At 38.3% G+C, this 17,394-nt stretch overlaps 1 protein-coding gene across 1 annotated transcript in view; it reads right to left on the minus strand.

Moving 5' to 3' along the window:
* Positions 1–17,394, minus strand: part of elp2 (elongator acetyltransferase complex subunit 2) — a 52,346-nt gene that overhangs the window by 20,747 nt on the left and 14,205 nt on the right. The window contains exons 11-16 of the mRNA XM_006635831.3: positions 14,777–14,908; positions 14,264–14,413; positions 12,718–12,909; positions 11,050–11,119; positions 9,141–9,236; positions 5,127–5,184 (exon numbers count right to left, since the gene is read on the minus strand). Coding sequence (XP_006635894.2) covers positions 5,127–5,184; positions 9,141–9,236; positions 11,050–11,119; positions 12,718–12,909; positions 14,264–14,413; positions 14,777–14,908 — 698 coding nt within the window. The remainder of the gene's footprint in view (positions 1–5,126; positions 5,185–9,140; positions 9,237–11,049; positions 11,120–12,717; positions 12,910–14,263; positions 14,414–14,776; positions 14,909–17,394) is intronic.

A 17,394-nucleotide genomic window follows, 5' to 3' on the forward strand; every position in this document is an offset into this window, starting at 1 on the left:
TGGAGTGTCCAGAAAAGTGCTATATAAGTGTAAGCAATTATTAATTATTATTATTATGCCATACACACAAAAGACAACAGACGTCATTAAGGCAGTGCACACAGAATTTGGAATGATGGTTAAGCAAAAAGATAACCCAGGGAAAGAAGCTGTTCAAGTATTGGGTGGTTCTGGTTTTAACAGAAGGTAGCGTCTTCCTGAGGGACGTTTATGAAACAGGTGGAAACTTGGGTGGGAGGAGTCGTCATGAATCTTTCCTGCCTACCTCTTTGCTCTGGACAAGAATGCGTAGTAAGACTAAGACGTTCAGAAACGTTCCCAATTTGGCAATGCGCAGCACACTTGTACACTTGTATAGAATAATTTTTGTGTTGCGTGCCATCAGCTAACCAAAATTACATTTCAAGGTTCTTTCGATATTTAGAAAATTGTTCAGAGGTGAAAGAATAGACAATCGGGTACATTTCACATTGGTGTATGATAAATTGCACATGCACAAATGTCACTGAAGCACTGTTTACCTTTTGCGTCTAAGTTAAAGGTCAATGTTTATTTTTACTGTCAGATTGAATCAATGTAAAAAGACTGTTGTATACAATAGACAGAAGCGGAAAATTTAGTAATAACAGGTTAAGGTCAATAGTGGAAAAGACAAACCTATTTGCTGATCAAAATCAGTAAGATACTGTAAAGGTTCATGTAACACATTGTAGCAATATAAGCATCTATACATACATACAGACAGACACAAAAATGCATTTGTGTAAAAACAAAACAACTTTTAGTAACAATGTAATTCTTCAATATATTTATGGGAGGTTCTGTGAGATTGTTTCTTTCATATAAAGGTAAGGCTATACCAGGCACAGCCTTAATCCATGTAACACAACACAACAGACCTTTCCATCAATACTAATACTCTTTTCCATGTCATCCACTTGTCCTACAGGATATCAGAAACAACACGAAATGCAGACTCTTCTGTGTTGTTAGCGTTAAGCCACCTGCACTTAATATTGTCTGACATCTTGACAAGTAACATGAGGAAACGTTATTGATTTTTTCTTTTATGATCTTCCGTTCTTTCAATAAAATCTAAAGAACTCAACAACTTGCAGTTTTATTTACTCAACAAACAGCATGTTGTTTCTCCATGTGCCTGAATATTAACTTACTCACGGTAACTGCTAAAACAATCCTTCATTTAGTTAAAACAACTGCTATTTAAAATGTGAGCACTTTATCGGTTACTTTATATAGTTTTAGCACTAGAAATCAAATTACGCTAATATATTAAAACAAAAGTTAAATGTTGATGATATCTGTAGAGAACGATGCATAAAAGTCTGTGCTTCATGCAAGCATTTATTGACCTGGTTCTTGTGGCTGTTAATAACAGTGAAGTGAAGTTTAGGACATACTGTTCCAATCTTTCTAAAGGTCCTTCAGGTAGGTGTCTTACAACATAAGAATTGTCTGGATGTATCAATCAATGTGTAACATGAATTTCACTGTGCACAGTTCACACATGGCAATCACCAGCACACCCCAGTAATATCAGCTATTCCACCCCATGCAAAATTTCCATCCAACATTCACTTTCATTATCATGTTGGCTCTAAACTATCTGACTTGAGTTCGAGGAGGATCAGGACAAACGGAAAAAACCCTGGCCTTAATTTTACATTGTGTTATCATTTGAAGTGCTTGTTAGGAAAATCACAAGGGTATCGTTCTACCATCTGTAACATTGTTTGGTAAATCCCCTTGCCCTGCTTTTCTGACACAGAAATCTTTTGATAGATTGCCTTTATTTCATCAAGATCTCTTCATCCTGATTGTAAGAAGACAGCTGTTAAGGTGCTCAATAGGCTACAGTAAGTCCAGAATTCCACAGCTTGTAGTTGACTAAAGTTACTCTGCATCAGCACATGACTTCCATACCATGTAAATGGCACTTCCTGCAATCACACAAAGTATTTCATGTTGTAGATCCAGGTAATCCTAAGAAATTGGGAGTCCAGGGAATGACTCTCCTTAATTAGACTTAATTAGAAATTTGTTTACTCGTGCTTTCCTACTCATAATCATTGGACGATCAAGACTTTTCGTGTGTAGTGTGGCTGTGGAAATCACAGCCAAAAGTCCATGGAAGAAGGGCAGAGCCGAATGAAAACAAGCCAAACGTTAAGCGCAATATTCAATTTAGCCGCACAAGAGACTAGGATCGTGAGACGAATCTAGCTACAGTAGTGAGTGAGGTGCTCCCTGCCCCCTGCCCGAGTACCCACTACCCAGTACCCACATCTTGACATGGTCTTGTTCTTATATTGTAATGAACGCTCCAGGATCTGTGTCAGCAGAGTGAGTAATGACAGGCTAGAGACAACTTTACAGGCTCCCTGTCAGTTTTATTGCCTTTTCATTACAGTGGGACGTACCAATTATAGAGGCAGAGAAAGTGCAGGCATTAGCTGGACAAAGAGGAGGGATTCATGTTGTTTATTATTACTGTAAGTTCATGATTACTGTTCATTTTATTAGTATATCAATGTAATTTTATTTAAAACGAATCCATTAAAACTTTAATTATCATACCAAGGGATGGTTACTTGTATCTTTTAACCACGCATACTTTATACTGTAGTAGAGTATGCACAGTAAGGGGTGGACTTGTTTATATGAGATTTTGGTTATTTGCAAACCCTCATGAATGTTGAGACCTTACTTTAGACCACATATGATTCCTGAATAAAATAATTGCCGTGTGGCTCTCAAGTCTGGTACAATGAGCCCTGTTTATTAATGACACATCTGATGAAGGTTTAGAAAAGTCTTGGGAATTTACTTTCCAGTTTTTCATGCACACGGGTCTGTTTGTAGTAAAGTGCAGGCCCTGTTCGCTTGGCAGAGGGATCTGCACTGCACTTCTACACAGATTTAAGTCTTAAAACAAGCATTTGTCGGAGAGAGGAGATCACTGAGGGTGGAAATGATCTAGTCCATATTGTATTCCAATATGGAATACAATATTTAAGGATATCCATTCTGGCAGAATATGACTGTTAACATTGGTGTAGAAGACAGAAGTGTTAGCCTGCACTGACCGTTTCCCCATACATAACTCTTCAACCAAGGGAAAAGTCTTTTGAAGAGCATATACAGTGTGCCAAATCTTTTCAAATGGCATCCAAAGGTGTGAAAACCTTCAGTGTTCTCCAGACAGAGGCAAGTCCCTAAAGGTTTTTACAAAAAGTTTGTACTTCAGAGTTAAGCTCCAAATATGACAGTTTCTATGCCTTGCTTTGCAAAAAAAACCATGCCAGAACTGTCAAAACAAGATAAATGAGACAGTTGATTAATTTGCATGCATTCTGTTGAGAATACAAAAATAAGCAAAAAGTGGGGGAAAAAGGCAACATTCTCTGACTGGAAGGCACTTGTGAATCCAAAAGTAAGCTTTGAAGGCAGAATTCAGTAGCCAAAGGCTACAACAGTGTTAACCGATTTCTTGTCAGATTGTCAAATCCAGGTCTCTGTTTGTACTGAAACATCATGTGTTCTTGTCTGATGGGTCATGAAATGCTGTCGAGAATTCTCATATGTCACTGTGATGCAGAATAAATGTACAAAAGTGCTGATCTGTGAAATGTCATCTTAAATCCTAAAAAAATGAAGTGGCATATTTGTTGTATCTGTTGGTGCCACAAACTATTTGTCACCATGTGCAACTGTGAAATCTATCACACTGAAGTCCTTTGCATTAATTTTATAAAAAAGATTAATTACACATCGCAGTCTACACTTCTAAGGTAATCTTGCTCTACAATAACTAAATATACTGAAAATAAACATATTGATCTGGAAGATTAAATCAGTATGGATCCTTTATGCCTGCATAGGAGAACACAACCAGTCCAAACTTTAAAATTCAGCCAAGAAAATTCACTCTAACTGGAATAAAATTATACATCATCATGAGTGAATCATATTACAGATCAGCTGTATTATAGCCATTACTTGCGCTAACTAAAAAGGTAGGCAGAAATGTACCACTTGTACTAGATTTCACCACAATGTATCCTTACAGTGACAATAAATCAGTACATTTTAAAAGAATTGATGAAAAAATAAATCGACCTTGGAGAGAAAAAAATATAATGGAGGGCTAACCCCATCTGTAGAACCCCTAAACAATTTCAGTTTCTAGTGTACTTTTGAAATTACAGTGTTGGGTTATGCTTAATACATTTTCCTGATATGAAAATACTATGACCACAACTCTTCCTTAACTGAACAGAAGTTTTTTTGTTAACTGTATGAGACTGAATACTTGCGTAGTATCTGTGTATTACAAAAGTGAATCATTGTGAATCAGTTTTCTCTCCTTTACAGGTTCTTCTATCCCAATCACAGTACAAATTCTTCCTTCCTCACAGTTCCCTAGACTTGGGGTAGTTTAGAGACGAGACTCATTAAAATCCAAATCCAAATTTGGATTTTAAAATGTGGATTTCTTTTATTGAGATGGGTGTCACAATGCATTGACAGGACTTTCACCTGAGCCAAGACAGCACATGGATCACTGGCCCATAATAATTCCCAAACCCAGAACGTCTCTCCACTTCTCCTACCTGTCCACCCTAACACCCTCTATCCCCAAGGTCATCAAAAAGACTTGCCATATCACAGGATTATTCTACAGGTGGAACCTTTTCTTCACTAATCATCTCCTAACTACAACTAGCTGATCTAAAGTTGCCACCCACACAGTTCCCAGGTTCAATTATTTGTTGAAACATAAGCCACTGTAACACTTACAAACACATATCCAGCAGCACATGTATACATAGTTCTCTGGCCATTTCATGTCCACCCAGGGGGCATCATGGTTGTCCAGCAATCTCATTTTCAAATTCTTTTCTTGTCCTTCTTAACTACAACATTGTATTCTGGTCTGTCTCTCTCCTTCTCCCACACTCTGTTTACTTTTCAGAGTGAAACTGACTTGTGCAAGTCTCATGCTGACCTATTATTGATACACACTTGATCAATAATAAATGTTTTTTATCCAAAGAGATCACACTGGGAAAGTAAAGTAATTGAAGTGGTTCACACATACTTACAGTTTTTGTACTTCAGGCCACAGTGTGTTTTGTAGAAGATGGTCCTCAGGAGGAGGCTCTGTCAATGGTTAACACAGAAGAGAAAAGGGAAAATACCTGTGAGATTCTTCACGTAGTTATAGGGCAAAGCCAGTCCTGGTAGCAATACAATGTCTTCAACATTTTATTTCACCTGTGTCTTAGGTAGGTAATTATAAGATTTTCTGAAACAATTTACAGTAACACTCTGAAAGTCTTGAGCTCTTAATAACATAAAACTGTCTGTAAGTTGACAGCAATGACACAAGCCCCCAGAAACAGAAATGTGCATCTGTTAAATTACAGGAAGGCGAGAAAAGTCAAATTAACTGTATGGCTTTTAAAATACTGAGCTCCAATAGAAACAATAAGCCCACAAAGGTATCAAGAAATCCTTTTTTTAACTGGCGCATTGACATTTTTTTTGAACACACATGACATATGTAAATTATTTTTTCTAAATAACATTTGTAACCAACAGGACTGATGAACAGGGTGTTGGCTGTGAAAGTCATAGTCATGTGTATCATGTGCATGGGTCAAAGGAAGCAATACTAACTGTATTCTGGATTTGCTATATGCATTTGTCACCAGGCTGCAAAATCGTGTCTGTTAACTGGTTTTTGTGCTCAAAGTGTCACACATTATTCCAAATAGACCCCAAAGATATTCATGGTGCTCAAGTCTGGCAAGTAGCACATCCAAGCATAACTATCACATTCTCATCTTTCAAAAAAAAGCTGTTGTTAAATGAGCAGCCTGAAGATATGCATTGTACAACTGGACTGTGGTCACATCAAAGAGGTCTGTAGCCATTAAACACTACTTATTAGACCATCGCACTTAGACCTAGTCATAGATTTTGGCAAGGTGCTGTGTGTCTTGGATAGATTGTTTGACTGCAAGATCTTGCCAGGTTAGAAACTGCCAAGTATGACACCTTAGACAGCAAGCAACAGCTCAGAGATTTACCCCAGCCTCCAAAATTACCAATGACACACAGAATTATTCTCCTGATACGATGGTATATTGGGTCTTTTTTCATGGTTTTCTTTGAAAAATCACCTCAGCTGTCTCACTAATGAGCTGATTCGGTACTTAATCTGAATAACCGAGGACCGAGACTAAGAGAGATAAATTTAAAAGATTGTCCTTTCCAGCTATGTTATTGAGATTCTCTCAAGAGAATTTATTCATATTATAGACAGTTCACTTATTTAGTTAAAACAGTTAAAGTTTCTTGTTTTTCAGTCACAAATAATAAACTTATCAAAATGATTCCAAAATATTTTAAAATCTGCAAAACCTCTACCCTTTTATGTTTTCTAGAAAAATAGTTGCAAAGATATGTCTTCTTATGACCACTGCACTTATCATGTGGTCAAACTGCAGTATGTCCAAAATTCAGCAGCCAGAATCCTGACCAGGTCTAGTGCAAATGATCACATTACTTCTTTCCTAGAGTCCTTGCACTGGCTTCCAGTCAAATTCCGTGTAGACTTTAAAATCCTCTTGCTCACCTATAAGGCTCCGCATGGCTTGGCACCTCAGTACCTGTCTGAACTATTATCGCCCTACTCCCCACCTTGCAACCTTCGCTCTTCTAATACTGCTCTCCTTACTGTCCCCCAAGCCCGTCTACATTGTATGGGTGACAGGGCCTTCTCCTGTTATGCCCCCAAGCTCTGGAATGCTCTCCCCAAGGATATCAGAGAGTCACCTTCTCTAAACTCAAATCCAGGCTCAAAACCGTCTTCTTTAGAAAAGCCTTTAATTAACTTTTCCATTCTTCACCCCTCTGTTTTTCTTAGTACCACCATCCATGGTCTCCTCTATATATTGTAATTGGGTTGTATCTTGTGTATTATTTTTATTTATTGTTGATGTCATTCTTTAAAGCACTTTGAGAAGCCACCTTTAAAGGCGCTATATAAAATACAGTTTTTTATTATTATTATTCATTTCCAACCCTTTCATATTTCTGCACCAGAGTAAAATAGTTACTATTGACAAGATGAGGACCAGTCAACATGTTGAATGGCATGAATAAAAATGGTAAAAAATAGAATTATAGTTCAGTACATTAGGAATTTCAATCTTAAACAGAAAAAGTAAAGAAAAAAAATCTTTGTTCATTCATTCAGTTTAGACAATTATGGAATATTATACAAATTAAATATATAGAATGTGTCTCTTTCTAAGTTAACTTCCTCTTAAGTTACCACTGCCAACTGGTAAATTTAGCTTTTGCCAATACAAATTTCTACCTAAGCACCACTGTGAGAATATGTACCCTATTATACAGCATTTCCTTCTTTCATTTTCCACTTAACTGAAGGTCTATTTTTACAAGGATTTCTTTGCTTACTAATTTCTATTTCATCCTTTACCCTCTTCAGACTAAATCATAAGAGTCAAATTAGTCTGCCATTGCTAACAGTCTGACCAGCTTCCATCTTCTATTAACAACGTTGTCTCTGCCTCAATGCTCTCTCTGTAGCCCACAGCCATCAATATTTTAACTTTGTAATTATAAAACCCTTCCTTCTAATTATTATTTCAGATTAAGGACCTTTTTTCCAATCTCATCGACACAATCATTGCTGTGTGCCCAGAGGGTATGAATCACAAGCTCTTCCCCTTTACCATTTCCGTAAATAAAATTAGTCTCACAGTTCTGATTCATGTGCCCATTTAAGACATCAGCCATCAGAAACTGCATTTTATAACAATCATACGCTTGACATTATAATTTCAAATCTGAATACCCAAGGACTGGGACTAAGAGATATAGATTTAAAAGATTGCCCTTGCTATATTATGGAGTATCTTTCAAGAGGAAATTATTCATATTATAGACCTTTCACATATTTTGTTGGATTTGTACTTATCTGAAGTTTAAAATGAAGTCAATCTGCTATGCTTGTCAGATTTATAATTTTTCAAATTTGTGTGAACCAAAAAAATTGAACATTACAAGCAATGTTTTCTTTTCTATTGTTTTGTTTCCTAAACCATTTTTTGGCTCGTGGTTTCTGTAAAACGTTCACACTTCTTCTACCACAACGTTTGCCTTTCATTTTGGGAAAAATACTTAAAAACAGCTTTATGGTATTTATAAACACAGTAATTCCTTGCTAAACATGAGGGTCAAGTTACTGAAAATCCTTGAAGTACTGTAGGTAAATTTGTGTTTGGTAAACTTAGTACCTTATTGGGAAAAATACGGTTAAGGGAAGCAAAGTCTCCCTCCTATTAACTATATTTTGGATATATCATATACATAGTTTTAAAATGTGTTTGACATAATTCATACCTTTATTACTGTGATGACACCCATATGAATTGAGCCACGTGGCATATACAAAACCTTAAATGACATCACTGTTCCACTTCTTACTCTCACTCTGATAGATTCCTCATATTTCTTTATTGTGCATTAATTTACACCACACAACAGTGAGATTACTTAGTCTTGGACTTAACTTATCAAGCACTTAGCAACACTGGACTCTGGTCCACTGGACTGTGCTCTCTCTCGTAACATTAGGAGTCATATTAACCGAAATTGCAAACACATCTACTCGCAAGGGAGGCTGACTGAGAAAGAACTAGATCGCTTAGTCGGTCTTCTCGTGGAAAATAAGTCTCCAGCCAGCACACATCGTGGCTCACAGATACTTCTCAACCTCAAAATCTGGGGGTCGTGCAAGGTAAAATGTTATACAGAAAACGGCGTGGATACTCAAAACCTTGTATGGTAAATTCTTCTAGCAAGGGATTACTGTATTCTTAAATAAAGTGAATTAATATTTGTATGCATCAAATGTATATATATATTTTTCTTTATAGAAATGTGCATTGAAGTGCACTGCCATCTACACTTTGAGATAAGTCCATATATACGAGATATAGTCTAATAAGTCCCACTTGCAGTGTTCACTCTTACTTATGATATTTAGCTAGATTCATTGAAGAGAAATTATGTTTCTTTACCTGTGAGACTGAGTGGCTGGAAGTAGGACTCTTTGTACTGGTCAGACACAGTGTTGAACTGTCCTTCATCCTCTGAGCCCTGGGGCACTAGATCACCTGTTAAGATAGCGAAGTAATTCAACGAGAAAAATAGAAGCCACTGGTTTAGATTATCCTTCAAATCATTGCATTTAATCAGCAAATATACAGTGCCCTCCAGAATTATTGGCACCTTTTGGTAAAGATGAGCAAAAAAGGCTATGAGAAAATGTCTTTGTTGTTTATCAGCTTGATGTTACACTGAAACTATGTGGGAAATACTCATCTCCACTATTAGGGAAATAATTAAGAAGTTTCAAACAACTGGAGCTCTGATGAACCTGCCTGGAAGAGGACGCAAGTGTATTCAGCCCCCACACACAGTGAGGAAGATGGTTCGAGAGGCAAAACTTTCTCCAAGGATCACAATTGGACAATTGCAGGAGTTGCTTGCAACCTGGGGTCACCAAGTCTCCAAAACTACAATTAGATGCCACCTCTATGCCAACAAACTATTTGGAAGGCTTGCCAGAAGAAAGCCTCTGCTGTCGTCAAACCACAAACATAAGCACCTGGAGTTCGCTAAACATCACTTGAACTTTGATTGGAACCGGGTTCTATGGTCAGATGAGACAAAAACAGAGCTTTTTGGCAACAAACACCAGAGGTGGGTTTGGCATGAATAGAGTCAAGGTCATGCAGCAAACAACCTCATCCCCACTGTGAAGAATGGTGGTGGATCTGTGATGCTGTGGGTCTGTTTATCTTCCAAATGCCCTGGGAAATTTGTTAGGACACACGGCATCATGGACTCCATCAAATACCAGGAGATTTTAGATCAAAATCTGCCTGCCACGGCCAGGAGGCTCATTGTTGGAACTTCCAGCAGGACAATGATCCAAAGCTTACCTCCAAATCCTCACCGAAATGGTTCACTGACCACAGAATCAAGCTTTTGCAGTGGCCATCCCAGTCCCCTGCCCAATACCCCATTGAAAACCTGTGGGGTGAGCTGAAGAGGAGAGTCCACAAGCAAGGACCAAGGACTCTGAAGGATCTGGAGAGATTTTGTATGGAGGAATGGCGTCAGATCCCTTCGTGTTCTCCCACCTCATCCAGTATTATAAGAGAAGACTTAGTGCTGTTATCTTGGCAAAGGGAGGGTGCAGAAAGTACTAAATGCAGGGGTGCCAATAATTGTGAGACGTGTTTTTGAGAAAAATGTTTATTTTTAAAAAATCTTTTTATCTTTAAATACTTTTACCTCACTGAAAGGTTAGATTTCTCTCACATTTTTAGTGTAAGATCAAGTTGATAAACAACAAAGACATTTTTTCATAGCCTTTTTTGCTCATCTTTACCAAGGATGCCAATATTTCTGGAGGGCACTGTATAAGACATCCCTACTGTAAAGGAAGGAAATAATTTTAAAATAAAATTTTAAAACAACCTTACATACAGTGATATTAAAAGTCAAATCAGTTTCAAAGAATGCAAATTGTTACAATTAAAGCAGTTACAAAATCATAGATTCCTCTCAGTTCTGTACTGAATTGCACATCACTCTAAAGAAGTTAGGCAAACTTCCCTGTCAAGAAAAGCAATACAAGTCTTGTGCTTCTGCAAGAGAAAGTATTTCCTTGAATTATGTTTTTTTGTTTAGTGTTGCATATAAACAATTCCCAACACTGGAAACAAAATCAATCAGTATAAAGCATCTGGTCAATCGTAATGCCCCTACCCATTTTCTCATGGTATAGGTAACTACAAAGCAAAATGTGTTAACTTCCAAACAACAAAAGATGTCCAGTTTAAACCAACATTAGAAAAAATTAAATCAAAATAATATGCAAAAACTCATCTTTATTTACATTCAAGTTTTCTGTCCTACCTTGAAAGACGGCCTTGTTAGAAAGCCCTAATGCAGGTGTACTGGCTCCTTCTGGGAGATCAGTTGTGTCCTGTGAAGAATGGACAGTTTGCGCTTAAACTATTAAAAGGCTGTGCTTTCTATGAGAAAACCTTGCATTTACAGTGCCTGTGGAAAGTCTACATTCTGTGGTATAACAGCCTGCAATCAACACACATTCAATCAGAATTTATATTACTTTTATTTATACATTGTAACATACAACCTCCAATGAAAAACAAATATACAGACTTTCTAAAGCACCTTATTTTTGTATAAACTGGCACTGTACAAAGAAATCATTTCAACTGCCAACACTGAAATATTTTATTCTGTGACCTTTGATCCTGAAAGCTTTTTTTTTTAAATTCAGCTTGTATACAATGGTTCCATTTAGATATTTATAAGAAAACTCTAGTGTGGCAGATTTCAGCTGTAACTGTTCTTTTACAATTTACACCTATAATCTAGACAAGGTAAAATAAACTGAATTTCATTTGTCTTATAGTGGAGAATGCATTCCCTGTGAATATACAATGTCACTACACAAAGGGCAGGAAAGTCAAGGGTAAATTGTATGTTACAAAACCCCAGATTTAAACACTAATGTACATGTCAAGCCATTGCAGGGTGCTATGGAAACTATCTTAAAAAAACTGAAATTTTCAGGATAGTTTAAACAGGGGTTTAAAATAAACTGCTTTCAGAAACTCACACATCACCACACAAGAAGGATTTGCAACACTCACACATAAAATGTTAATCCTAATTACCTGACATAAAGAAAGCGCAGACTGTAACATAAATATTCAAATTTACAACACTACATTTATATGGGACATGTGATCTGTATTCTCTCCCCCCTTCCCATCTAAGTGACTACATATTTACAACTCCATTATTTTGATAACTACTGGCTTGGGTGGATAAGAGCTAAATATATTTAGATTTTACAACACCGTCACACATTTACAATTAATAAAAACACTAACACTTACTGCGCTTTATAAAGTAGTGAATGCAACTGCTGAAGAGGGAGTACCATCGCTGCATGTCTACATTTTTAATTTGTTATTTTCGTGCCCTTTTATAAAACGTGATCTGGAGGAAATTTGGATGGATTCTCAGGCATCTTGGGATGAATGAGATCGGGACAGATCAAGCACTATTTGATCTGGGGGCGGAGCTGTGGCTCTGTGGCTAAGGATCTGTGCCTGTGGCTGGAAGGTTGCTGGTTCAAATCCCATGGCCGGCAGAGGAATCCTATTCCGTTGGGCCCCTGAGCAAGGCCCTTAACCCCAACTGCTCCAGGGGCACTGTATAAATGGCTGACCTCAAGCTTCTCTCTCCTTGTTGGAAGCTGGGGTATGCGAAAAGACAAATTCCTAATGCAAGAAACTGTATATGGCTAATAAAGTGATCTCTTATTTCTCTCTCTCTTACTGCTGAAGAACGACATTCACAACACTCAACGCTAACTTCTTCTGGCCTGTATTATCTCAGAAAGAACCAGCGCAGCCCCGCTGATCACTTCTTGAAAGTGTCATAATGTTTTGCTAAGTGGAGCTGGAATAGAGAAATTACATTTTAACACCAGGGTGTGGTTGAGATGAAACCATTTAAGATGTCACAGTATGCTTGCGTACTCACCGTGGAGCACCATAGTTTTTCAAGGGGCGTCCCTGTAATGTTGCTGAAGTTTTCCACAAAATTCCGTGGGGCCCTGAAGACCCTGAGGACCTTTTCATCAGCTCCAGAAACAAACTGGAAGCGGCCCACCATTGCCAGACACTGCATGTCATACCCGTGAATCTGAGGTCGAGAAATTTCATGCCACGTAACCTGAAGCAACAAGAAAGAAAGTCAACAGCCTGCCTAACATCCTGGGATTCACAACCTTAGACCTGCAACAGAAACTCAAAATGCCGCTGTTCAGCAATGACTTTAACATCGTTAATCTAAAGGTCTGAACAGACAAACACAGTTCAGTATTATACAGTACTGTTAGTATTGCTTGAATACATGCAGTACTGAACAACAGCATGACCAAATGAACCACAACTGGGGCAAAGTTTTCCCTCCACAGTCACTGTTCATACACCACCCCATACTTTTCATAAAAAAATGCAGAAATGCAGGAAGTAATCTGTTACAATGGCATGTAGTGGAGAAAGCAGTAAGAATCTTTTAGGAATATTGTAATACCATAACACTAATGCACCCGGTATTAGAAACCCTCTAACACGCAAATATGGACATGAATCTCAGTAACGTAAATTAAATAAGCAATCACATGAATAAAAGTATGTTTTTAACAAGTTGCTCTAGAATTGCCTGCACAAATCCTGTTATGTGGCATGTGTGCAACCCCTGTGTGTTGATACTAACCTATAACCGGTTCCGTGCAATACATCTTTCCAGAACATAAAAAGGATAGCTGCTGGGCTTGACAAGGCTGAAGTTTGCTTTATCACAAAATTGTAGATAAAAAGCAAAACTAAAGTATTTGTATCTTGGCAGAAGAGGACCACAAATCATGCCTTTTCTATAGGAGGACTGAGATTCAGTTTTACAATTGGCTCTTCCCACTGCTCCAGTTACTCCAAAACAAGACACTGGGTAGACAAACCCATTCGTGCAGAAGAAGTGCCTATCAGCCAGACATATTGTAGCACTACCTTCAACAGGCAACAGTGTTAAACTAAAGGCAAAAAGCCTCCATCACCTGCTGTAACTCATAACGAAGAAAGTAGACCGCAGCTTTTGAAATAGCATATACAGTACTGTTAAATGTGATGTTAAATCCTTGTAGCATGCCAGGATAAATCAAGAATTAGCTAGTAACAAATTTAAGCAAGAATATCAGCAAGATATTGATTCTACAAGACTTATCTCAGAACCATGCATCTTCGAATGATCGTTAAATCTAACAGGCCTGTCATTAGTTCTGGAAAATTACTATAAGAACTGTTTAATAATCATTATGCTCTATGATGTTACTCACTGTCACGTGACTCATACCTTGCTCATAACACTGAACTCAAAGATGACAACTATGATTCTTAAAAGAATGCTTAAAAAGATGTTTAAGAAGTGTGACTGAAAGAAAATGTATCGAGCTCTAGACACGTCTCGAATGGTTAAGGAAAAGAACCAATATGCCACTTTCTATCATTTGTGATATACTGTAGTATACCTCTGTCTGATTCTTCTTTTTCCAAGGAGTAAAGAGCCGAGCAGTTTGATCAGCGCCCACGCTCACAAGGAATTCACCATCAGGGTCCCAGCTCAGGTCCTGAACACTGTTGAAATGGCCAGAAACCACAACCCCTGGACTCCACTCCCCCTACAAAACATTTCTTCTTTGAGGGATGCATTTTCCGTTATCTTTTTAGATAGCAGCCTGAATATACATGGGATTAACATGACTGGCATAAATATAAAACTGAATATACATGGGATGGCCAGGTTTCATCTACATCGTAAAATATCCTTACTATTTAGGGACAATCAACAGTTCTGCACCCATTAGATCCCATCAATATGAAACTGGAACACCAAGGGCAGTATACTGAAACACCAATACAGGATGTACAGCTTTTATAGATCACTAGTATTTAACAAACAACTTGACCAAACTGCCACACACAACATGACAATGACACTGTAACTCACACAAGAGACAGTCACAATTTAAAAGACATCCTACCTCCTTGGACAGGTCTTGGTACCAGAGGTGCAGTGCACCATGGAAGGCATGGGCCAGAATCATAGATCCATCTGGACTCATCTGACAGCCGTAGAACCCCAAAGTGTTCCCACCCACCTCTCCGACACGCACCTGGAACAGAAACTGAATTTTACACTCAGCGCTTTAGCCAAACACAAAATTGGATGGGTTACAAGTATTGGCAGGAGCTAAAGTTGATGAAATATGATGAAGACAATCACGGCTTGCTGTGTGGTAATTTATGTTTAGCAGCACGTTAATCTGCAGGACTTCAGTCTTTAGACTCTGCGAGATTCAGAGCAGGCTGTGTCTAATCAATATTTTATGCAGAGATGAGCAAAGAGAATACAGTAACATTTTAAAACAGGAAAAGGAGACATCCTCTAAAAATAAGCAAGCCCATTTGCCTCGCTTAAAAATCTCCCACATGTGACACTAGTGGTCGCCAAGGAACACAAAATAATCAGTACTAGCCGTTGAATAATGTAGCTAAGACAACTTTATTCTTCTTTTTTTAATTCTTTTTAATATAATTTTAAATACACCCAAACACAATGCCTCACACTGCTTTTCACCATCACTTCACATTCCTACTCAAGTATTTTCTTTGTTTTTTTTTTTAACAGCGGGCCGATTCAATGAGAAAGACTGCCGAAACAATTGTTTATGAAAGTACATTTTCCTCAAGTAAAAAAAAAACTCATAAGCACTCTTACAGTGCTTCAAGCAAAACTCACACATAACTAGAACATAATCCAGCAGTTCTGCTACACAATCAAACAGTTATTGAGGAGTAAGGTAAAGAACTGATTTCTTTGAAGATGCTTTTAATATAATTTAGAATGCTTCTAAGGAAGCATTCATGATTTAAGAAAAAACACAATCTCTGACTGAGTTCACTGATTGCTACAATTCTAATGCCTAATGAAAAAGAATTAAATTAATATTTTGCCTTGTGACACTACTAATGTACTATTTTTAGTGTACAAGGGAGTTTCCATAAGATAACGTTCCCAGTCACTATCAAAAACACATGATTGCTGGCGGGTTTGCGGAAACAGAGTGCTATAACCACCTTATCTGCTTCATCCTGAACCCATGGGAGCATGCTGCCTGTCCATGGTAATGGAACTGAACCAGCTGAAAGACAGCTGGCCAAACGCACAACGAGTCAAACAGAAGTCATTCTGCAGGAGTGTGTACAGCAGGAGTCTTGCTGTTGAGTGCAAAGGGAGACATCAGCTCAAATTCGCCACCTATTCGTGGAGTTATAAAAACCCCACGTCGTAGACCAACTACATTAACAAATAAGGTCCTGATAGCGATTTCTGAGACCATTGGGCCACATCACTATTCTGACCTGATGTGTTATCTAATTTTTTCCATCTTCTCAGTTCTTTTAAAGAAGCACCAGTCCAGCAGATGAGTGGCCACCAACACTGGAGCACTGCAGGTGCTTAATGTTTGGCTCCAGGAGCCTGACATGGATTTCTCTTATACTGGATTCAATGTCTGTCATGACGAGACCCATTCTTAAAGTGTTTACAGTACTTTATAGTAATTTCCTTTGTTAACCTATTTTGTGTACATTAATTATGCAAAAAGTTGGGAAAATCATAAAATTTGCCTAATTTTTTTTGTACTGAACAGATCCAAGATTAAACCTAAAATAATTTAATTCCTATACTGTACCTCTCGCATCTCTTGTAATGTACTTTATTATTTTATTGAATCTAAAACAGGTTTCTGCAGGTCCTCTCCCATCTGGTCTCACACTTAAAAACAACTGAGATTTTCCAGACAGCTGCACATTTGTATGTTTTTTTTTTTACTGGTTTTGGTTGTATAAATAATTGGTATAAAGGAATTAGTGCAGAACAACAACTATGGCTGTCAGGCTGACACCAAGGGCCAAAAAAAATAGTACAATAATTAAAGGGGATTACTGGGGGCTAGCAGTCTGACATGGCTGTAACTCTGAGTTTCTGCTAGACAACCCCCTATTTTTCCATTTCTTCTCGCTTCAGAGCTGTCCGGTTTTGTTGGTTATTTTTCTATTTTATCGATCCGTCCGGCCATCAACAGAGGGACTCATTTCCAGCCGCGATGCCCATGGGGAAAACATGTCAGCTCAGCCTCGGGCCGCAACGAACCTGCGCCATTTTTGGAGGGAGCCTTAGCTGCACATGGCGATTCACTTCACAGCATGATGATTTTAGATTTTAGATCGAGTTTTTGGGCCCTGTTAACCCGTCATCACAGGCTTTTACGACAAGACCTTGACAAACAGGTGCACCCTGTAGAAAAGCTTTCTGTGTGAGAGCGTGGGGAAAAGATACTGTACAACACTATCCACACTGCTGAAGCAGAGCTCCCTTTTGCTATGGCTGCTTAGGGATGACTCCACTATTAACTGACTAAAGAAAAGGATTTGGCTGGCTGGCACGACAGTGGCCAGATGAATGCTGCAGTCGCCAGCAGTCCCCTCACACTCTTCCCTGGTGTCAGTGGGCCCTGGTCTTTATGGGAGTTTTCTACCTCTTAGGTTCTTGGTGCCAAGGAGGCAGCACAAGCCTCTGCGGGAGACAAGTGTGGAA

This window comes from Lepisosteus oculatus, chromosome 10, assembly GCF_040954835.1.
Source record: "Lepisosteus oculatus isolate fLepOcu1 chromosome 10, fLepOcu1.hap2, whole genome shotgun sequence".
NCBI lineage: Eukaryota > Metazoa > Chordata > Actinopteri > Semionotiformes > Lepisosteidae > Lepisosteus > Lepisosteus oculatus.